Here is a 25,284-nt window from a genome sequence, read left to right as displayed (position 1 = left end):
GCGAGAGCGTAAAGCCATGTGAGCCAACATTATGTTGTTAGGGAGATCATTATAGGGCAGGGCTGTTATCCAACATCTACAGTGCTGTCGTGGGACTACACATTAAATGCCAACGCTCAGGAGGAGGCAGAGAGAGAGCTAGTTAGGATGAGGTTTTAGTTTCAGGTATAAGGAGAAACAGAATCTACCACTGTGAATTGGAATCAAACTCCAATTATAGTTCACTGAAGTGTGACAGAAACATCTTTGGTGGACGGGCAGATACCAGTCTAGCACTAGGACCCAGGCAGGAGCGGAAGAGAGAGGCTATAAAGGGAGGCAGGAAGCTCACCTGGGCCTCTTTCCTGCACACCTGAGCTCCAGCTGAGGCCCCGCCTTCATTTGGTGGTGATTTTGGTAGGCTCCCTTTGTTTTAAAAGATTTGTTGAAAAAGACGGTGTTAGTAGTGAACAAATATAAAGATGAACTGTGTCTTTTAGCTTTTAAGACCAAATAAAAGATGCATTAATCAATTGTTCTTTTTAACACATTAACGTGGCCTTTGTTTTATAAATAGTCTCCAGGCACCTGCATGTTTCCAGCTGAGGGGAAGGGCTTCGTTTCAGGCCTGGAAGGTATTTTGCTTTTGTTTCCACTCTGCATATAGTTTGTAAAATGTTGTCTTAACGCTTCTTTTGTATATTTATTTGTTTGTTTGTTTCCTTTAGTTTTTTTTACCACATACTTCTAAGAGAAGTCGGCTACTGTTCTTTTCCCACCGTTTGTTAGGTTTTAGTTTGTTTTAATATAAAATAGTTTGGGCTGTTTTCCTGTTTAATTTCCTTCCAGTGTGGCTGCCAGGGAGAACAAGATGGTAGCGGTCTTTATGCATGTTTTGTTTGAGTGTCTTTAAGTTTCAGCATATTGTAGTGCTGTTAAATAGGTTGGTTTAGCTCCAATCAGTTTGTTTGCAGTGGTGTTTAATTGTTGTCCACCTTGCTTTCCACCAGCCTCCCTGACAGAGCAGTTTGGACCCGCGTTCTTTATTTCTTTGGTTATTAATTTATGGTTGATTTGATTTTTGTATTAAACATAGTTATTTCAACCCCTTCATTATTCCCTGTGTTTAGTTGGATTATCCAGTCGACTGGAGATCCGTTTTATTTTCTATAATGTAATAAAGTTCACATCTTTGTCTACGCCGGTCTCAAGTTCCAGTTTATTCTGTCTCCTGAGTTTTATCACCTGGTCACACCCGGGGCAGTGCAGAAGCAATTTGAAAAGGGTTATTTGTAAGTGTTGGTCTTTCTGTGATTTTGAGATGACAGGTGTTGATTGGAGAGGTATTTGTCTGATAAAAAAAAATTAAAAAAAAATAGCCTGAGAAATATCTGATATAGCCAGGAGGGTAAGATGGTCTTTAATGGATGTGGACCAAACTGACTCCTAACAACATTGTGGCCCCTTTCTGACAAGGGGTGTCATCTGCACGCATACAAATTTGTGAATGCTCAGGGTATGATTGAAGCACCTTCAGGTAACAAATGTTGTCAATATTGTCGATCCAACTTTTACAAGTCTGAAAAGTTAAGAGCGAAATAACTGAGAAACAACATCAGGACTGTTCAGACAATCGTCACAGAAAGTGTCGTAAAAGCTGGGGGTAAGCAGTTCTGGGAAAAAGGCATAAAAAAAAAAAAGGGCGACGACAATAAAAAATTTTTTAAAAAAGGCCCTCGCAATGACCCACGATTGTTGACATTACTGACATCTGTTTGCCACATAAACCGAAGCTACGCTATCAACATCTCCATGTTAATAATGCATCAACTGACTACATTAAATGTGCAAGGTGTTGCCTGTTATGATAAATCCACAGGAAATTATCATTCCACAGGAGCACCTGTATGGCCTGCAAGTATAATTACAGTAACAGAAGCTCTAATAAAGCCAGTGAACGGTACTTTTCCAGATGTAACTGGTGGCTGAAAAATGTGGAGCACTGAGTTTGCAAATTTCCTTCAGAAATTGGCAGATCCAATAAAAGATTGACGAGGAGACTAAGTATAGGTTTTATATCGACCATGTGGTCGGAAACCTAATGCCAAATACTAATGGTGCTGGATACTATTGAATATGTAAATAGGTTATCGTGTTAAGTCAATAAGTGCCGATCACCAGTCCCTTAGATGCAGTGACAGAGAGGAGGAAGGGTTGGTCGGTGTCAGCCTCAAAGTCAAGAATTCAACTGATGGTTTTTATTATTGACAGATTGTTGTCGGCTTGAGTAAAATACAAGTCTTTATTTTCAACCCCTCCCTGCATTCAGTGCTTCGCAAATTCGTAAGTAAACCGTTCACCTGAACTATAACAAGACTGAAACAGCATGTTCATATAAAAGGCCACAGTTAAGAGACAGTGAGTGGATCTTAGCATGCAGTTATTGCTATTTACAATTTGATACAAAAAAAATAGACCCAGAATAGTAAGTGTACTTAAGCCAAGGCCACAGTTAAACAAAAATGCATTTTAGTCAGAGACACTTAAGTCTCGTGAGTGAGCGTTCATGGCAAGTGGTTACACAGTTAGAGTTGGTGGAAAAAGCTCTGCTCTTCAAGGTAGATATGAATCCGAGCAGAGACGAGGATTCCTCTGAGAGCTGATCCCCCTTACAAAACACACATGAACACCGAGGGCCGTATTTTTGTCCGCCAGGGCGCAGTGCAGTGGCCGGTGAAGAAGGAGGAATAGATCATTAGAAGGCGTGTCACAGCTGACTTCAATCATGGCCAATCAAATCAGCTCATCTCATTCACTTTTAAGAGCGCTGTGGTGAAACGGACTGTCAGCCCCAAAAACAGCTCTCCGCCAGCAGCGCTGGATTTAGACCTGGTCTGAGCTGACGGAGGCGCAGACGCAAGTGCACCTCAAAATTGACACCAAAATTGTACCGTTGTGTGCATTGCATCTCGGCGCAGCCGTGTTCATCTTGGACTACAAAAGAAAGCAACAAAATATCACTGCACCAGGATTTGCGATGCGTTTGCACTGTAGTGGGTACGAAAATAGAGCCCTACATCTTGGTTACACCAATGACACCATATGTAGAAGGTGGAGGTTGAAGTAGTGAAGGGGCTGCAGTATTAAATGGAAAAGGCATGAGAGTGATCATTAAAAGTAACAGTAAAAAGCATAATGCTTGTGTTGTTTAATGAGTATGACTCATTATGAGCTGCACAGCTGTGAAGGATCCTCTCGTTGTAAAGCAAAAAGCAGAACAAATATTCTACAGAGGTCACTGTAGCACCTTGTTATCGGGTAATTAACACATTGAGGTCACATGCGAGTCGTTGTCCAGTCCAGTTGACTTTGGACATCTCCATGACTGAACATGAGCCGGATGACTGAGAGTCTTCACCGAAGTCCAGGATAAAGAAACACAAGAAGCTTGTTTGGTCTTACTACTTCTACCTCTGGTCCACTGACCTGTCCCTCTAAAAGCAGCTCACTAACGGCGATGCCACGAGAGCTTCGGGCCGGAACTGAAACTATGAAATTTTGCAATATAACTGGAAAATTTAAAACGGAAGCTGAAAAATTAAATAGTAAAACCATAGTAAAACAAATTTCTCCAGGTGGAGTTAAATTATAACTTAATACCCCGTCTCTGATAGCTGAGTCTATCAACAGATCAGTCAGATCTGAGTCACTTTTAATGTTGTTCTCACCACAACTGAGGTGTGAAGTGCGAAGGTGGGGTGTTTTAGGATGTGATGTTTGGCTGTTTGTCAGCTGTCACTTTTTATACACAGAAAAGCTTTCAAGGACAACATGGTGATGTAGCTTGACAACAAGTTGTCACCATTTTTCTCAGCCGTTAGGGGTGAGACATCCATTTGTACACGTTCATAGTGCAGGATTCCCGAGCCATAAAAATGTGACATCAGTTGGGTAGAAATCCCGTCTCGACAGGAATGTATATGTCATACATTCCTATCAAGATGAGATTGGAGACTGTCACAAGATGTTTTTAACTGCTGCACCAAGTTGTATTTTTTTGTTTAGTTTAATTAGTCTGTTCTGCAGAGCTGTAGCCAGAATTTGATAAACACTGAGGTCCCGCAGAGTCATACCACCTCCCTGAGGACTTGTTGGATAGCCATCAAACCTGACATTTTCTAATAGCTTATTTTGTTGCATTTTAGTAAACTGTTCAGTTACACTTGCAGTAGATTTGCATACATCATACTATGTCACTGCTGTTTTTACATCCTAGAACTATACAATACTACTACTAATATACGTTGTACCACAACTAATATCACCTTGTTGTTGGAATTGTTTTCCTATTATATCATTAAAATGTCATGACATTTTGGCCATGAAAGAGAAACAATTAAAAAGTGTAAAAACATCCAAATCAGCCATTAAAATCCAATCGTGTGAATTTGTCACGTTGTTGAACACCAGGCTCACATTTGACTGATTTTCACATCTATCAACTTGTAGACATGTATATAATAAATAATATATAATAATAATAATTCTCTACTTATTCATGATGCACAATAAGCAAATTCTGTTATCTTTCACAAAATTATGCACGTGTGTGTGTTGTGTGTGTGTGTGTGTGTGTGTGTGTGTGTGTGTGTGTTCGCGTGAGTGCACCACTGTTTTTATTCAATTCAATTCAATTCAATTTTATTTATATAGTGCCAAATCACAACACAAGTTATTTTATGGCACTTAACACATTAAAGTCATTACAGCAGAACTTTACAACATTATACGGAGAAACACAACAATTCAACAGAATTATATTGTATCATTATACTCCTCTATCTTTGTTTCCTTTAGTTGAAATATTTTTCCATCATCTGTGTAAAGTACTCTTTCTTAATGAGCAAATGTTGATTTTTTTTTTCCTTCTAAATAACAGCTGCTTTAATCCACTTTATATGAAAAAATTTACCTCACATAATAAAATTGTACCTCTATTTTATGTACATTATGTATCATGGAGACCTTTTACCGAACAGACTGAAACATTTCTTTTTACACGTTACTGTAGTTATTTCAAAAGAAGTCCCTGTCCTCTGAAATGTAGAACTGAGGCGGTCTACAGGAAGGTACAGAACGGACTCGACTGCTTGACTGTTTGTGTCCTGTAATATGTATGAATCCATATCTTCTACCATTGGTTGTTGCAAGAACAGGTTTCTCTGTAGCCATCCGTTGGAGCAGCAGCATCATACACAGCGCCACTGTAAAACTGAACAAGCCGATAAAGAAGGCTGCCTCGGTGTTGGGGACTCCTCTGGAGACCATTGAGCTGTTTGTGGAGATAACGCTGTTGCACAAACTGCTCAACATAATAGATGACACTTCCCATGCCCTGGATGACCTACTGGTCAGACAGCAGGCTGTGTTCAGTCAGAAACTTCTTCAGCTGTAATAAGAACCGCTACAGGAAGTCACTCCTGCCCACCGCAATAAAAACACATGACGAATGCACTGCACTATGCCAGAAGAAGAGACTCGTAGAAGTGCATTTGAATTTTTTTATGTAGAAGTATAGTAGTTTGTATATAGATGTTTGTGCATGTGTGTGTGTGTGCACAAAGTCTTGTAGAAGTCTGTCTGAAACTTTATAACTCTGATGGTTTGAATATTGTATGAATAACATTATAGTGAATAAAAGTTTGAAATGCTCCTTGCAGACTTATAATGTGGCTCGAATGGATTTAATTACAACCATTTTATAAGTCTCTATCCATGGTTTTGACTTATAAGTAACTCGAGTCAATAAACTCCAATTGTATTCCAGTTGTCACCAGTTCACTCTGATTACCATGTATTTTGTTCCAAAACACAATATGCCCAAATGCAATGCGTTAACGCTAAGCCCTTCTCTCAGTTAGGTCTGATGAGAGAACATAGTCTAATGTTCAATATGTCAAAACACTTTCATGTCCTTCAGATAGATTATACCCTCTCTTCTAAAGGGTCTCTTAACTCACCCCATAAATAGCAACATTTCTAAGCTGATGCAACTACAATGATGATATTTTAACACTTTCTAAACAAGAATAAAGCGAAATGCCGAGCCCATGCATCTACACAAAGATACACACAAACAGTGCTTGTATCAAATACATCCACTTATTAGGATTTAATTAATAATTATAAGGTCAAGTTTCTTTTTGTCAAAAAAAAAAAAAAAATCCAATTACTTTCATTACTTACTGCAAAATTTAACTGGCAGTGGGACGATCTGTCCTTTTGTTCTGAAAAAAAACTCAGCTTAATGCAGCTCTAATACTCCATCGTAGATACGGCCAATGGGCACATCACTATCTTTTGACCTGACTTCCACTTCTCCACTTCCTGTCAGCCAGAGGGCAAGTTTTGGTGACTTAGCATCAGCAAAGGGATTGAATCGTAATGGATCGTTTTCTACTCCATAAACGTTGGCACATCAAGACCCAATAAAAAACAAACTGCTGAGGATGCTAGCCTTCCTATAGGCTCAGACATTTACAATCATTTGCAATAATGCTCAGGATGGTGAGGAAAAAAACACACCCCAAATGGCCTTTTAGGAATCAGCAGAGAAGTTTTACTAAAAGCTGGTTGCATCAACATACATGGAAAGACTATTGCGTGAATGTTCAGCACAGACTAAACGCTCAGCGCCTCATCACTGCTACCATTCGAAAATAACCTGCCGTTCCCAATGAAAACAATTTACAAAATATGCTGTGTCTAATACGATGTGATATTCATAATACTGGAGGGAGAAAACAGCTATTCCAATCCAACCAATTATGTCCAATAAACATGTCAGTCAGAGGACACTGGAAAAAAAAAACAGTAAATGTATTTCCTTTCTCTTGATTGAGAATTTTACATTATACACACACAAGTAAACAAAAGCACATTTTCATGTATTTTTTAAAAAGGTTTGTTTTCGAGACAGTTCAATATTTAATTGTTCATTTTCCCCGCGTCTTTCAATTTTAGAATGACAGCAAGTTGTTTGCACTCCGCAAATCACCAAAATAACCAAATGATAATCCTTTATGATTTCCTCTTGCATAGACCCCATGCTGGCATTATCAGCATTATTCCTCCCTCCCAATCTCGTGGCCTCTTTGTCCTCTCTATCATAAATTTGTCAGTGCTGCAAGCTGTTCTTCTTATTGAAGCTCCACTGAGCACAATCTGATCATTGTATGACTTTTGCATATGGAAAAGTCTTTTACTGTGTGTCCCACTGCATCTGAGCTGCATTGTGTGTGCACCATATGTCAGCAAAATAGAAACATACGGACAAATGGTGTTGTGTAAAAGTTACAGAAGGTCTGGATTTTGTGGGGTTTTCCACAGTGACAACAGATGGATAAAAACACAAACCAGTGTTGTAGCTTTATGGTTATTGTCTGAAGTGTCTGAGCTATTCTATTATGAGTATGAACAAGTAGTTCTTTAAGATGTCAGCTTCTAGCGAACTGATTTCAACAGTCACAGATGTGGCATTTGGGTCCCGCTCTGATGTTTGCGGTGACCTCTTGACTGCGAGAGAGCATGTTTTGTTTTGTTTTATCCGGTACACTTTGAGAAATTTGACATTTGCTTTTCTTGCCAAGAGTTACATAAGAAAACTGACACCTCTTCCATGTCCGTTAAGCTGGCCTCAGGCTACACGATTTCAGCCATTGCTGACCAGTGTCAGGCACCAAATATAAATATCGGAAACGACAAAGCTGTTTTAGTGTGACTTAGTCGAGGAACAGCGATGCGGCGTCTGGGACACCACATGACAGCCCGACAAAAAGTCTTGCACGTCAGAATTTTTCTCCTGTTTTACCCGACTACTTTGACGTACCCTACGATGTGTTCCTTGATGTCAACTAATAGGACGACACCGTGACGGACAACTTCTTGATGCGCTTCACCTCCCCGACAAAGGAACTCAAGCACGAACACGAATGATGATTGGTTCGGGGCATACAATAGTGTTGCCGGTCTCCCGACAAAGACGGGGCAAGAATTTATGGCACATGATTGCCTAATCTGACAAAGTTACCATTATGAGACAAATATATTGTGTCATCTGAGCCTGGCTTAGCTTTACACCAAGACTGGAAACTGGAGTAAACAACGAGTAAGACCAAGAAGATCTTTTTAAGGTTTGGTATTTGTAAAGAATAAACAAATCAGGTCTAATAGTTTTAATTTGTGAGCATTACAGTTTCTAGTAGGTGGATATTGTAATGTTCGGCGAGAACAAGTAAGCTATTTCACCCTGTTTCAAGTCGATGGTTTAAATTGAGCTACATAGCTGCTTGCTCAAGTGCACATATTCACTGTACAGACATGAAATTGGTATTATTGTCCACTAACTGATGTGAAAAAAAAATGGAAAAATCACATTTCCCAAAATGTAAAACTATATATATCATCTTAAACAGAGAGGTGAAATACAAATATAGACTTCTTTACAAACAGTTTCAGCCCAAAGTTGTCGCCTCATTCTCCGACTGTCTGCCAGGAGCTCCCATTAGACTCACACAGGTTTCCTCTGTGCCTTCTCCAAAAATAGTACCGTCAGAGCTTTCGACCATGTCGCCCTCCAGCTTCGCTCCTTCAACAGGTGACCTGGTCCCGGGAGAACAACAAAACATCCATCTCTTGAGACAAAGTAGCTTGTGCCCGGAGGCATGCCGGAAGATTAAATATATGAAAGGGTTGTATACGGTGGAGCTCTTAGCGAAGAGGCAGGGTAATAGGGTGATGAATGGAGTCATGTGGCCCTGTTCATGGGAGTGAAACATGCTCCAGAAGCTGACGGCTACGTAGGGGGTCCAGGCAATAAGGAAACCTGAAGTTATCATCACAGCCATCTGAAAAAAAAAAGAAGAGCAAATGAGTCAGATAAACAGGAGGAAGACCCTATCGATTGAGATCAGTAAAAACACCTAAAAGGAAAAGAGAGGGAAAATAGTTTTAAAAAATCCCCAAAGATTTAATAAATAATTTAACTTGTTCAACATAGATAAATAGCTTCTTTGTGTCCTTGTTGAGAATATAATGATCCCCTATTTGTTTGTATGATAAAAACCCAGCTAATTAGCACTGGGAAAGAGCCAGCCTGGCTTTATCCAATGCCAACAAAACATCCAAAGCGTAAAATCAAAACACCTCCATCAGCACCACCTCTTATGTTCAAATATGTCCATATTGAACTGGAGCTTATTTTACACTTAATTATATAAAAATGGATTTTACAATATTTTTTTAGCACATTGAATTATCAATACAGTTTGGTCTGAGTTATCATTAGTTCAAGCTATATGTTTTTTAAACATCTATCCATTATTATTTCATCAGTTTATCCTACTTTTAACGGCACTAAAACCTTTTTATGAATTACTTTTAACTATTTTAACTACGTCAAGACTCCTTTTAACAAACCATGTATCAATAATGGCTAAACGTGTAACAATTTAAATTCATAACTATTAGTTTAAGCATACCATTTCAACCAACATCCACTACTTTCAGCTAATTCTCCATTTCTTCAGTAGCGACCAATTTCAGTTGTTTATCCACACTGTCTGTCAATAAATTCAACCGTTCCCCATACTATTAGCTATTTTAACCATTTATTTGTTCATGACCGTTATTTTAATCAATTCAATTAAATTCAAATCAATTGAATTTTATTTAGCCAGCGCCAAATCACAACACAAGTCATTGTGGACCCTTTACATATAAAGTCCTACAACACAACCTTAGTAACATTATAGAGAGAAACCCAAAAAGCTAGATAGCTAAAGGCATTTAATTTTGATGTCAATTTCTGAGCAAATCTTTTCACGTATCCCTTGCGAGTACACAAGTACCAGCTGGGGTATTGTAGTCCTGATTGGGGATCACTGTAAGACATTCACTGTTTTCTTGGTATCAAAAATAGCAACTGTTATACATAAAACACACCAGAGGAGTTTATTACAACCACTAGAAGTCATACATTTCATTACAGACAATAAGATAAAAGACTTAAAAGTGTACTTTTCCGCTTAAACATTGTGCACAATACAATACTTTCTAACCGCTGTTACTGAGCTGGGCAGTAGATATAGAATAGTCTTGCTAAGTTCATAATAGATTCAAAGTGCTTTGAATGGTTTCGGGTGGAGGAGAAAGCAAAACGGACAAATGGCTTTTCTGTCAGTGAAAAGGTTTCCTTGCCAGTCAGACAGCACGGATAAATCCACATTATCTGATATTTTAAATCTACTTCTAGCTGACTGATCCATAATTAATTTGACTATACATTTTTTTAACATTAATAATATATATAATAGTAAATTCACGTGGAACAACAAAGTGGTACAAACATGCACACCAGCACACATACAAACACACACTCAACGTTCGTCTCTGCTGGACGTGTGCTGCTACACAAACAAAGCCTTGTGCTCACAGAAACCCAGATGTGTAAAACCCCAGAGTGGTGACCAGTCGATGACACTGTGTGCTCTGCCAAGCAAAACCCGCAGCTCAGTGAAACATTTTCTTCTTCTTTTTTTTTTTTCTTTTTTATCTATGTACCAACTTACTTTCTCCCAGAGTCACATTTCCAGCAGCCTGGCCAAAGTTTAACCACAGAGTTATTGATTAAATCTGCTGCAAAAATACAGAACAATATATAAGCAGCTTTAGTTTTGTATGTCGTGCCTGGACACCTTTTTTCAGTTTTTAAACTCAATAAAATAGTAAATCTTAAGTCTATCAGCAAAAGTTACATTGTTTGCTTTATATGTGATGTTGTGTGAGGGTAGCTCCATCACCTCACTGTCTCGAATGCGCACAATTCAGGACCCTCATTGATATGCACACACACACGCGCGCACACACATTAATAAATGCACGCATTTGGACATATCATGTAAATGCCTGTTTGAGGCGCACACCGGAGGCTCGCAAGAGGGAAGACTCCACAGATAACCTCACACGGAGTCATGCTCAGATACCAAGAGACGGATCTGTTATTCTCATGAGACGTACTCCTCTTTATCTGGAGTCCTACGTTCTCTATTTATAATGGAGTGTTTTCAGGAGCTCAGTGTTGGTGATACATAGTGGTGAAGTCTTAAAATCATTTCTGTTACCACTTTACAATGTTGCGGTATTAGTGGCATAAATGCATTATCTAATTTTCTGAATTTATGACTTGAAAATCCCAAAGACCATAACCAGAAATGACTTAATCCTATTAGTATTACTCGTGTAGCCAAACGTTTGTATCACAGCCATCTGTTATAGTGCAAACATGAAGAAAACTAAATTATTGCACTGTTTTAGTATGATATAGCCATTATTTGACACATACTGTACATGACCTTCTGCAATAAATGCCCATAACATAGCAAATGGGTATTAAACAGAAAATGTAATGAGAAAATAGTTCCACAGAAAAGCACTCTTTGTTCCTGTTTGCTGTAATGTTTGCTAAATCCTAGTGCTCAGTATTGTAGGAGAGCTTAACTTACTATGACGAGAGCGGTGTCAATTTTCTGATGTAAATTTGAGCAAGAAAATAAAAGAATGATGTTGGAACACGGATAGCTGGGGTGAAGAGGTCATAAAGCCCTGAGAGACGGCAGTCTTAAGTCTCTCTGGAGCAGGGAAAGGTTGCTGCAGTGTGAACTCTCTGATCTCAGCCTGACTCAAGCCAGCTGATGGTGTCGCCAGCGACTTAGTTTGTCAACTCACAAGTAGGCAGTTTTAGAACATTAGCCACAGTAGTTTGCGTTTTTCTGCTCATCAGAGGAGACACCAACTTTTCGAAACAACGATGCTGCTCTGGAAAAAGACGGGAGAAATTCACAAAACAGGGGAGATCTCCTGTCTCAAGTCTTACATACATTTTTATAAACCGGCTGGATATTACACTGAAGGATCCGTTGATGGCTCCAAATTTGTAATTAAAAAAGAATAATTTTGCAGTTTCATCAACACGAAAAATGCGAGTAACTGACAATCACTATCCTCATTCATCATCTAAGGTGCTACAAAAATATATCCAGCGAGGATCAATTCAATCATAAATCAAAACAGCCAAATTGAAAGGACAGAGTCGATAGAGCAGTGATTATCTCAGACTTACAAGAGTGATTTTCTTTTCAATGTTGCCGTATTGAAAATCATCGCTCTGGATGGATTGGTAGGCCCTGTGCAGCTTCCAGGCGATCCCGAAATAGGTGAAGAGAATGACCAGAGAGGGAAGGAATGTGCAGAGTACGGACAGAGTCGTGATGAAAGTGGAGTGGTTTCGGGACTCGCCATAACCGGTCCAGTCTACTGAGCAGGCAAGTCCAAACGGCTCCGGCCCGTAGCTTCCCCAGCCGAGCAGAGGGAGCAAGGCCCACAGACCGGCATACAGCCAGATCCCACTGATCACAATGCTGATGGTTCGCCTCTGGAACCTGATACCTGCACACACAGATTATGAAATGAGTTCAGTATGTCAAGTATATGGACTAATGTGATTCATATGGAGTCTTTACTTCTTTGTTCTACATTTTATGCTTTTATGGAATACCAAAGAATACCAAACTTGAACAATTATTTAACACCCTGGAATATACTTAATGCCAGACTTTTTGAATGTTGTGTACCAGTGTTGTACAAATGTTTGCTTTCCAAAATCTCTTTGTGTCACAACCACAGCAATGATTAACATAAGGAAAGATTGTGATTATGGCAACTAAATTTGGTTAAGATCTAGTTGGGGTTTGGAACCTAAAGTACGTCACCAGTGAATTTTTTTGATTTATTCTTGTTCAAAGATACAAGTAAATGTCTCTGAAGGGTGTTGTGGTCCACTACTATTGGGAGGTGGGTTTGCGATTAATACAAAGGACTACACCACCCACACTCGCCGTATTTGGCTCCCTGCAACTTCTTTCCATTCCCTAAGGTTTGACATCAAATTTGGTGTGTGCTTGCTGCTCAGGCCTCCAGTCCATTGCGAAATCAGAAAGGCACCCGTACCAGTGCTCACAAACACGTTTATAACTCAAGTGTTGTTGTTGATCAAGCGACGAAACATGGAATACTTACTAAAGAAGGTTGTAGCTTTACCCTGCTCTGTGCACGTCACGGTGCAGTGCTGTGCGCAACAGGAGCAGCCTCTAAACGTTTTTGATTGCTCCTAGTATTTCTTGGGCGCAAACCTGGACAAGTATTCAACACATCCTTGGGAGACCTCCTTGTCCCATACCCATACCCATACCCACTCAATTATTTGTAAGAACTGTTACAGCAGTTACGGAGTAGAAAAAAGAGGATGCAGCGGCGGTAAAGTTATCAAACATCAAGATGACTTTTGCAAACAAACAACGATGCCTTCTGTCCCTTGCTCTGCTAATAAAATCAGCAACACAAAAACACAGATCAAGTTTCTCACAATCGTTCAGTAATTCAGATATTAAGGACCTTTTACGCTCAGGATCCCTGTCTGTCCCTTTGTTCTCCCCCATCTCCTCTGCCTCATGTTCCTGTCTCTCTCTCCCCTGTTTGTTGTGGTCTGTCATGTGTTCTTGTTTCGATCGACACCTCCCACTATCACCTGATCAGGTCGGCACAGCTGTTCCAGTAATCACCACCTGGCAGTGTATGAACCCCGGTCCTGCACTCCACCTGCGTCAGTCCGTACAATAACCTCACCTGGTTCTACGCTGCGGTTCCGTAAGTTAAGTTTGCAATAGTTTGCAATTCCGGTCCTGACCCTCCTGTCTGTCTTCCGCCTGCCGCGGTTTCTACCAGCGTGCCTGCCTGTCACACAGTCGAACCTTCCCTGACGTGCTGTATTATTCCAAGGGAACCTACTGGATAACCTTTTGTCTGGAAATAAATCTTCTTACCGATAATCCAACTGTTGTCCGTGCTGCATTTGGGTCCAGTCTCACCACATATCGTGACATTTACTAAGTAATGTCAAGCTTAGAGCATCACATATTGAGCCATAAACTATTGAACCAGTAAATTTTCACATTTCATCCAAATCACCATCGCAAAGAAAACGTTGTGTTTTCAGGGATCCCAGTGAACTTGCCTCATTCTGTCACTAATGTCAACTTAACAGAATCTAACTGTGCACAAAGACAGTTTTAACTTTTGTGTTCGTTCTGCCTCCCTGGATGTTCCACTCTGTTTATCATGTGATGATTCGTGTCTGAACCAATTAACAACAGACTGTCCTTTCTTGTAATTCAGGGTTACTTTTCACTGAGCATCACATTCACTCACCAGCCACTTTATTAGGTACACCTTGCTAGTACCGGGTTGGACACCCTTTTGCCTTCAGAACTGCTTTAATTCTTTGTGGCATAGATTCAACAAGGTGCTGGAAACATTCCTCAGAGATTTTGGTCCATATTCACATGATGGCATCACGCAGTTGCTGCAGATTTGTCGGCTGCACATCCATGATGCGAATCTCCCGTTCCACCACATCCCAAATGTTCTATTGGATTGAGATGTGGAGGCCGTTGGAGTCCAGTGATTTCATTGTCATGTTCAAGAAACCAGTTTGACATGATTTGAGCTTTGTGACATGGCGTGTTATGGATGGGTAGATGGGTGCACTGTGGTCCTAAAGGGATGGACATGGTCAGCAACAATACTCGGGTAAGCTGTGGTGTTTAAACAATGCTCAATTGGTACTAAGGGGGCCCAAAGTGAGCCAAGAAAATATCCCCACACCATTACACCACCACCACCAGCCTGAACCGTTGATACGAGGCAGGATGGATCCATGCTTTCATGTTGTTTACGCCAAATTCTAACCAGACCAGGGCCAACCAGTCTGGCCATTCTCCTCTGACCTGTGGCATGAACGAGGCATCTTCGCCCAGAGAACTGCCGCTCGCTGGATATTTTCTCTTTTTCGGCCCGTTCTCTGTAAAGCTAGAGATGGTTGTGCATGAAAATCCCAGCAGATCAGCAGTTTCTGAAACACTCAGACCAGCCCGTCTGGCACCAACAACCATGCCATGTTCAAAGTCACTTAAATCACCTTTCTTCCCCATTCTGATACTCGGTTTGAACTTCAGCAGGTCGTCTTGACCATGTCTACATGCCTAAATGCATTGAGTTGCTGCCATGTGATTGGTGATTAGATTTTTGCGTTAATGAGCAGTTGAACAAGTGTACCTAATAAAGTGGCCGGTGAGTGTATATTACAATGTAATCTGTTTGGGAATAAAATAAGAATCAACCAAACCAAATAGAGATTTCATCACATGAATCTGTGTTTCTCCATGATGTACATGTCTAGGATCTACCATTGCTTTAGTACTAATTAGTACCAGTGTAGATGTCAGTTATTGCAAGAGTTCCATCTATTATTCAGCAGACTATACTGTGCACACTCCTTGCTTGGGATCCTATTACCAGCAACTGCCTGACACGAATGAAGTCTTTGGGGACTGAGAGATGAAAGAACGCACCATCCCCCCCAAAGTAAAGCTTGTTCAGTGAGCTTAACTACTGCTGATCAATTAATCATGGGTGTGAAGATCAATCGGGTGAGGGCCAGATTGTGAAATTACTCGTGTCTCGTTTAATTCAACAAGTTCTCATACCAAAACAACAGAGCTGACCATTGAAGAGTACCAGGGACATGCATACTGAACCTTTGTTGTCGTAGTAACAATAAAAACAGGGTTAATGTCGAGAAATGATTGCAGTTTGGTTAGACACCAAAACTATTTGGTTTAGTTTAGGAAAAGCTGATTGTTTGGGTACATTTGTTATGTACGTGACTCAAGTTAATTATATTTGGTAAATTAGCTTACGTACGTGAGTTATTTTTAAACAGGACATTACCAGCCTTCTCCTGGGTAAAACCTCCCTATGTGGGCTTTGTCACTCTTTATATGACATCACCTGACTTCCTCCTTTGCTCCTCTCATGAATACTGCAAACACGAGAGGTCACAGTAAATGTAGATATGGGTTGTGGGAAGCTCTAACATGGCTGTGGTTTAGGGGAGGATTGTGTGTGTAATCATACATAATCCTTATCAATACTCCGGTAAAGTGTACGTTGGATGAATATCTGAAACTGCTTGCTCTAAATATTGATTTCCTTATGCCAAGAGGCATTCATTAAATGCAGCTCAACTGCTCTGATCTCTCTCAAATCTCATCTGAGATTACACTACCTGTCTTCGGTGGACTTCCTGTTACCAAGTACCTGACCATCCCCATCACAGTCAGAGTCATGATGCTAGTTATGCTGAAAATCATGCCCATCAGGCTGTAGTAGAGGCAGGAGGCGTCGCCTCCAATCCAGGCGTGGTTAAAAGCTGAAGCGATGGACAGGGGGTACATGCTGATGGCCATGCCGATGTCCGTTATAGCCAAGTTCACTGTCAGGAGCTCGGGAGCTTTGAGCTGGGCGAGGCGACGGGCGGCATTGACCAGGACCGCTGCGTTCCCCACCACGGACAGGAAAGCTGCAGGACACAAAGAGAAAGGACCGATAAAACTTAAAAATACACTCAGTATTAATTTATTCCTTTAGAGAGGTTCACTTGCCCTCACCCGGAGGTGAAGGCATGAGGCAGTGTCAGCAACAGACCATCTATTTTGTCTCGTGGCAGACACCATGAAGGATTCAAAGATTTGTGGTGATTCATGTTAGTTTTTTATAGTTAAAATTACTAGAAATCTTCCAAATGCAGACTTTGCTTTGACCCTTTAGCCCCGAGTCAGTAAATTACTAAACTGCATGCTTGGACGAAGGCAGATATTCGATCTGCCTTCGTCCAAGCATGCAGTTTAGTAATTTACTGATCACAATGCTTACATATTTATATCCTAAGAAGACGAGATGAACAACAGGAATTTCTGCTGGTTTAACGCTTAAATTCATGTGTTATGTATTCTGACATGTAATTCTTCACAACACTTTTGCTCTGGGCCCCTATTTCAACATGAGCCTCCTTCAGTGAAATGAACAATTGTTGCTGTTCTTCTGACTTTAGTCACTGTGGAGTTTTTACCCCGCATTCAGTCTTACTGATTGGATGGTTCTTACACCATACACACCAGACATTACAGGCATATGAGGTGCAATCAAAACCTCCAAAACTGCTCTTGTTGCAGGCGAACGCAGCACGCAGCCGGGGGACGGTAGAACCTTTGTGAGCAAGTATTCCAAATTGTGTTGCTTGATCAACATCAGCCCATAAGTTACAACTATTTTTGTGACCGCTGATCCATGCGCATCTGCAGTTCCTGCACGTTCCTGAAACTTAAGCAGAGCGCACGCATCAACAGTTCAGGCTGCTTGCACTGAATGTTTCCCTCAGACACGTCAGAATATCACAGTTGAACTTGATGTTGACAGTCTGATCCTGGAAGAAGAATTCAAGATGCACAACCTCACATATGTCAAAGAAAGCCCGCCTGGTCGCACTCGTGACCTGACGCACCTTCTCAGGTCAAAGAATTACTGTTGCTGATTTCCAGAGTTTGATCAAAAATTTGATGTGCGCTTTCGGATCAACAGTGAACTCGTAGATACACCCGGACCGGTGGTGACAAAAATCATGATGACCAAGTAACAAAACTTGGAATACTTTCTCATGAAGGTTATAGGTCAGCCTGCACCGTGCATTGCGCCCTTTGTACAGCCCGCTCACTGCAACTCATTACGTCATTCTTTGTGCCTTTGTTTTACCACATTTTGTAACCTTTTAGTTTCTTGCCTGTTTTTTGACCTAGCCTGGACTTTGGATCGCATGTCTGTTTTTTGTTTTTTTTATCTTGAAACTTTTGTTTCGAGGTTCACTTTTGCTTTTACATCCTGCCCTCTTGGGTCCTCTGGCCTTTGTAAGTCTGTGACATTTCATCTTTCCCACATGTGCATTTTCATTCATATTTGAAAAGCTGGTTCAATAAGTGAGACCAAAGGTGCAGTAATCTCAAAGTCGAACTGTGAAAAAAACCGATATTCAGCTTACTGTTAAATGTTCTAGCATTATTGTACAGTATCTCTCTGGTATGTGGACCAGTGCTACCATTTACTGCAGGTGAATTAGCTGCTCTCCCTCTGATGTCATGATAAATATATAGGAGCATATAAACTTCTAACTGGACAAAAATCAAATCCAGTCATGTTGTCATTAAATAATATATAGCTAAGGAGAAAATACCTGATTAGACTGCTTGGTTAATAAGTATCAGTTTCCACCTTGGAGAATTTTTTTTTTCTTTTCATCACAGTGCGGCAAACTACGGTGCATACAGTGCAATGATATTCTAAAAATAGAAAAATATTGGACCAAAATTCATTACAGAATTACTATTAATGTCTTTTCCATTACAGAGATTAGTTGTTGTGTTCTGGGTTCAACCTTCTTTACATAATATCTCTCTCTTGCATAAGCGTATGGAAATTTTATTGATACAACATATACACAACATTATGCCGCCATTTGCAATTTTTTTTAAATAGTTCTTTTAATCTGTGGAAGAGCCTGATGTTTTTTTCCTCTCAGTTATGCTGATGGAGTTTTTTTTGCCTCCCGAAGCCACCGTGGCAGAAGTGGTCTGGAGTCAGACCTTAACCTTCCTGTCATCATCGGAATACAAAAAGAAAATCAAAGCAATTTTTTTCTGTTAGCATATGTTTGACATTTACAGTGAAATATACCTATATGAAATACAAAGAACTTTAACTTATTTCATTTTTTTTGTCTATACTTGATATGAAAGAAACTCTCAGAAACAGCAGTTATACAGAAGGAAATAAAGACTCATACACTACTGAGCATACACCCATACAGACATGCGATACATTTAAGTTGGCTATAAATGCAATAACAGTCAGTTACTGGAGTCCTTGAGGATGAACTGTGCAGTACAGCAGTATTTACAAAAGCATGCATACTGAAATTTAGCTGATTCTGTTTGGATGAGTGAGAAAAAGTAATGAGGATTTTCAAAAAGTGAATTCCTGCTACTCATTTGAACATGCACAGGAGACATCCCTCCTCTGCTCTGAAGTTCATGTTTTTCTTATTAGGTTTTGCATTTGGACTCTGAGGCTTTACCATCTTTTGTCATTATATCATTCTTCCCAGCTTTCACTTGAAGTGTTATACATTTTGAACGAACACAGAAAGTTAATGAAATGTATTGGATGTTTTTTCTGCTTCCTGCTTGAGAACGGTAGTTAACTTGTATTCGGGGACGCATCATGTTTTTTGCCCTGATGCGTGCAGCGCTTTGTAAAAACAAATTTAACTTAATAAATCATCCAACAGCAATTCTTCTCTGTGGTTTATGAGGTCCCACTTCAGTCTGACAAGCTGGCAAACTAAAGCAAAGTGCTTCTGCTGGCTGTGGCATGTGAGATGAAACAGAGAGATTGATTGAAATTAGTGCCTCTTCATTTATGTGGATATATATAATTATAAGGTGATTCATTTTTGAGATTTTTGTTTTAGATTGCGATGCTGTGCTGCATTTCTATCACACTTGTCTTCCCTTGAAGACTATTGAAACATCCACTGTTGTGTCACTGGAGACTGTGAGAATCATATGATGAATTATCTCGATACAATAATTGTTGTGTACGAACTGGTCACATGCTTCAGTGTCAGGATCAATTATCTCATAGTTTGAGGCAAGAGTGAAACTTCCTTTACCCCGATGATGTGGGGAAGACATGCTGTACTGTTGTACATGTAGTTGAACCACACGTGCAAACACAGTTTATAAGTACATTATTAAAAGGTATTATGGAATGTGGATGGTATGGTAAATTTTCATGTTTTAAAAGCTTGACTTAAGACTCTTCTATTAAATAGTTCTTTGAACTAGTCTAGTTGTGTGTTCAGACCACATGCTGAATGGGCCTGTAATCAGATTATCCTCACTGCACTTGTGAGGGGCTGTAGATAATTTTTCTCACACTGGCCCGCCAACAAAAGCCTGAATGTTCCATACTTTATTAATAACAACAATGTCTGCGACCAAGTACCTAATAGATTGTTTTAATTGGATTTTCAGTCTGCGTCCACCTCAGTCGAGCACTAAGCACCAAGGCTGCAGAACAGACAGAGGCTGCCAGCAAGCCCGTGAATCCAGCAGACAGGAATCTACATTAGCATTCATTTTACGGTCGCCAAGGGTGGGACTCACTTTTCTGATAAGAGACAATGAAATTCAAATGCCCTATGTAAACGTGGTGAGCATTACAAATGAAATGCCATCCATCTGCAGATCAAAATCTGGACAAAAAAAAAAAAAATCCCAACCTGTCTGAGTGGATAGACAGAGGTTGGTGAGAAATAGTCTTTTTAGTTGGAATGTGGGCGAACTGACCCTTTGAAGACTGGAAGAAGAGATGATGACCATTTGCAACAGAAGGGTCACAAAGTTGGCACGATTACAGCAGACCCCTGTCATCCTGGACATCACCTCCTCCAGCCGCTCGCATCTGTTAGAAGACTGTTGAGGTCGATACAACAAGACAAGGCAGCAGCTTTTCCCCAGAGCTGTGGCTCTATTAACCGCAGTGGAAACCATGCACTGTCAACAAAACCTCATCGAGCTTTTACTGCAGCCTCACTCTCATGTACCGTAATTCCTCTGTCCAAAAATGCACAGTGTTCATACAATTTTGGATGATACTGTAAATAATAGATTGTGATAATGAGGCAGATCAAATAAGGGTTATTGCTGAGACCATAGACTGTATATAAAAGTGGAACGTAGCTTTCAGGTCTGAAAAATGAGGCCGATGCAGAAGTCTCTTAAGCTGCAATACCACCGGGTGCCGCTGGAGGTTGGCTCCGAAAAGCCTCTGGCTCCATAGACTCCAATTTAACTAGTCTCATAAAATTCTTGGTCAATATAATTTCTCCACGAGTTATTTCCGTTTTCTCAGCTAAAGTCGCTCCTTCTTATTAGTTTTCCTGCTGTCCATCTGAAAATAATCCCGTCATTAGTTAAAAAATAAGCTTCAAAAAGCCGTGTTTTTGGAGCATGTCTGTTTGATTGACAGGCCTGTGCCGCAGTCAGTTTACTTGAGGTACTTGAGCGTTGACTTTATTTTTCAGCCCTGGAAGTTACTGCTTGGCTACATGTAATGCTGTACGGTGGGCACGCACCAAGACAAATCTTTTGATTGTGTAAAATACTTAATTTAGGGATTCTGTTTCTGTATTTGAGGGCGAGGTAATGAAATGCTACAATACAATAAGACCCCAAATACACAGGAATAATATGCGATACAGTACATTGGATATTAAATAAGCTGTCTGTGTCATTGGCAAGAATATTATTATTAGTGTATGATTTCCAAAACAGTGAACATCAGTCAGTGTGTGATGATCATTTGTAGCAGCTTAAGGAACAATAAAATGTGCTTCCATTGTGATACCTGTTGCCATTAGTTACCATTAATAATGGGTGATGGTGACCTGTAGGAAAACACAATCATTGACAACAATGTCACCATTGAATGTAGTTGGTTAGGTAAAAAAATAATAAACTTGACACGACAGAAGATTAGTTGTATTCTCGGCTTTGCAACCAAAACAGACTTTTACCAAAAGTAAAACAACATCCCCACAGCTCAACCCGAAGGCAAGACAAAGGCTGGGAAAAAGTTTAGCGCAGAGCCCTGCACTGAAGATGAGGCTGTAATGCTTGTGAATTGATTGCAACAGAGAAAGTCAATGAAATGTCAGAGTAACAAAGCACAAAGTAACAAAAAGGAACACAATGACAATGTGATTTTTGTCACTCTTTCACATGAATGTGTGTTTAGAGTTCCTTAATTCTAAATCCACTTCCACTTAGTTTTAAAGTTATGTGAGCAGCATGCAAAATAAATAAAAATTCAAACGGTTGCTTCTGACCCATGACTTCGTAAAATAAATCAATGCAAGCTCAATATATTAATGTAGAAGACATGTTTTATTCCCATTACACTCAACACATTGTAAAATTAGAAAAAAGAAGCAGTGTACATGTACTTACCAATTATCACCAGGTAAATCCCTGCCCAAAAATCAACAGCAGGAGACAGTTTGGATATGTATTTATCCCCCATGTTTGTTCAGTCAGTGGAAACAACAAACAAAATGTACTTCCAGTTGGAAAAAACACCTTCAACAGATTATCAAGTGTTTCGAATGTTTACAAAAACTAAGCATATTTTGAGTTGTTTTCGTCAGCCCTCATGTTCCCTCGGTGTGAGGCAGCATCTGACACATACAAGCATGAAAACGCCCCACATGGGAAATTTACTGCACTGTACACAGTCGCACAAGTGATCGACAGGTCCTCGCTCTATCCTGACACATACACAACTCTGAACACATGCACACAACAAGCACACACGTCTGTATGGCTATCTTTCTGAGGGCATTCATTAACATAATGCGTTCCCTCGCCCGAACCTTAATCATCACTTCAACTAGACCGCAACCTTTACCTCAAACCGGACCTGAACCTAATCCTAATCTAAATGTCAACCCTCAAACAGACCTGTGAAGGTGTGTCAGAAAGTGACTGCAAAATACCCTCATGACCAAGGTTTACAACTCAAACTGGTCCTCACAAAGATAGGCAAAAAACACACACACACACACACACACACACACACACACACACACACACACACACACACACACACACACACACACGCTGCCTGCAGATTATAATTACTAACGAACACTTAATGACACAGTCTACTCGTCCCTCAAAAAACACACTACATTTACAAACAGGTTAGATTTATAACAGCTGGAGATAATTACATAATATGATGTCAGCGCCGGCAGCATGTGGAAAATTTTACTCATCACTGTGATGAAGCCGGCAAAAAAAATGACGAGATGTTTTTTTTGTTGTTGTTGTTGTTGTTTTTTATCTCTTATGTTAATCGAAAGGAGCTTTATTGTCTATTATCTTTTCAACTAAAGATTGAATTGAAGGTCAAATAGAATGGGATTCATTTTTATTGTCCGGTGGATTTTTCATGCAAACAGTCCATGGTCTGTCTGGGAACATCAGTTGTGTGTGTGTGTGTCATTATTCTCATGCTGTACATAAGGGTGCATGAGGTGTCAAGCTTTATTACATTGTACAACACAACAGCTCTTTATGGTAGTTGAGGGTGTTGGACTGCATACTTAGTTGTTGTGTGCGTTGCGTGCTGTAGTTTTGTATGAATTCACCGGTGGGGCTGCTAAAATGGGCACGATTAACATCTTTATGTAATTCCCTTTATTTTTTGAGGACATTTTTAAGTCTTTCGCAGCCCGAGGTTAACTGAACCACTGACCCTCACTCTTATAGCCTGCGGGAAGCCTTTTCCTCCCACCTTCTCCACATTTATCCCCCTGATCTTTGCACTCCTTTATGTGTGAAAAGAGCAGCAAAAGCATCAGAGTTCACATACGGTGAGGTATAAAGATGCTGTCCACGGTTGAGGGTTGTAACTGGTGTGACCATGTCCGGTTATGTACTGTATCTTGTTGTCCTATCCTGTCACATGCTGCAGTTCTTCTTGGAAGCGGCATACCAAGTGTCCAAGTGTCAATTTCCGTAGATGGTCAGTGAGTATTTGATTCATTATTAATTTGAGTGTTTTCATGAAAGTGTTAAAGCAATCACAGTGTGAAAAAAGTCGAACGAATGGAGTGAGTTTACAGTGAAAAAAATGAAGCGCTTTGTAACTTGTACACATCAAAGTATGTACAATAAGTAAACACATAGTTATGGAATGAAACTGTAATATGTTAAATGGACAAAAAGCACACACCTCATGCATCACTTTTATCATCATCATCAGCACATTGTAGCTTCAAGAAAACACGTACCAAGGAAGAAAATGGACAATGTCAACTTTGACAAAACAAATGTTGCATGTAGGAATAAAATCTGCGAATGGAAAAAAAACACAAACAAACTGCTGAACAATACCGGTGAGTAACAAATACCGCGAGTTGTAGGCTAAAGCAGAACTTTTCCAGGGACACTTCGATGAAAGTGTCGATAATTAGTGTTCTAATGCACTAAGTTTTTGGTTTAAAAATGGCGGTTTTGAAGCAGTGGGATGAGGATCAGAACCTCCAAGTCAAAGTTCATGGTTCTCTGTCGTAAATTGCACCCTTCGGTTTGGACGGAGTTGCTGCCCCAGGTGAAGGTGTTTAAATATCTCGGGGACTTGTTCGGGTGTGCGAATAGGATGGAGCGGGAAGTTTAAAGAGGGGTCAGTGGGGCAGCAGCTGTAAAGTGGACATCGTACGGGACCGCTTTGGTGAAGAGAGAGCTGAGGTGAAATGCAAGGCTAAATGACTGACCAACCAACCTACGGTTCGACCCTCGCCTGTGGTCACGAGCCTTATAGTGACCAGAAGAATGAGATCGCACATACAAATGGCTGAAATGAGCTTCCCCAGCGGGATGGATGGGCTCAGCCTTACTGATAGGGTAAGGTGATCCAGAAGGGATTATATATCTCACCTGGCCTTGGAAAAAAAAAAAAAATTGGGTGAGGAGAGGATGTCTGGGCTAACTTGCGGCAAAAAAAAAGGATGGATTGATAGTTATCATTTTCGCTATAGGTTTTAACTGACCTTTTCTATGTAACTGGGGTCCAGCTAATACGGTGGCGGAATGGAGGAATTACATTAATTTAGTTCCTAATGAAGATAGAAGTAAACATAAGATACAAAACACAATGTTTTTGTTCCATAAAAAAAAAATAGAAAAAAAAAAAAAAGGTTCACTTAATAAAGTACAGTTATTAAGAAAAATAATAGTTGAATGAATACGAGAGTACACGGAATGCTCCTTTAGTGTTGGTTCTGTGCGTTGATTGGTCAGTAAGGGTCCAGGTAGCTCACCTGCTGGAGTCGGCTGAGAAGCGGAAGTAATAGCGGGAGAAAGCAGGCGGGAGCTCGTTAGCAAGCGAGAGGAAAATAGAGTGTAACGCGCGTTTTACTTGGTCTCAGTTGGCGAGCGTGAATTGTTCGTGCACGTCTGTCTGCGCGGTGAAGAGAACTTCAGGTCAGACAACCGTGTTGCTGACCGGAAAGGACTTTGTGGACTTTCTAACTGAGACTTCGGCTACAGCCGAGAAACTCTCTGACTGCCGATAGGATTTGATTGATTTATTTTTTTTCTAGATGGACGCCAAATTCACAAATTGCACATTCCTTTTTTTTTTTTTTTTTTTTTTTTCTGAAGCTGCCGGAGG

At 40.3% G+C, this 25,284-nt stretch overlaps 1 protein-coding gene across 1 annotated transcript; it reads right to left on the bottom strand.

Moving 5' to 3' along the window:
• Positions 1-8,492: 8,492 nt before the first annotated feature.
• opn8a (opsin 8, group member a) lies at positions 8,493-22,128 on the bottom strand. Its single transcript, XM_069714241.1, has 4 exons — positions 22,056-22,128; positions 16,220-16,513; positions 12,158-12,483; positions 8,493-8,885 (listed from the first exon to the last, which is right to left on the bottom strand). The coding sequence occupies exons 1-4, from the start codon at positions 22,126-22,128 to the stop codon at positions 8,493-8,495; spliced, it is 1,086 nt and encodes a 361-aa protein (XP_069570342.1).
• Between the last annotated feature and the right edge of the window lie 3,156 nt (positions 22,129-25,284).

The sequence above is a fragment of the Brachyistius frenatus genome, unplaced genomic scaffold (genome assembly GCF_029030835.1).
Source record: "Brachyistius frenatus isolate BFR_SWC_R1_liver_20210118 unplaced genomic scaffold, ASM2903083v1 Contig_128, whole genome shotgun sequence".
Lineage (NCBI taxonomy): Eukaryota > Metazoa > Chordata > Actinopteri > Embiotocidae > Brachyistius > Brachyistius frenatus.
This window is presented reverse-complemented; position numbering and strand designations above follow the sequence as displayed.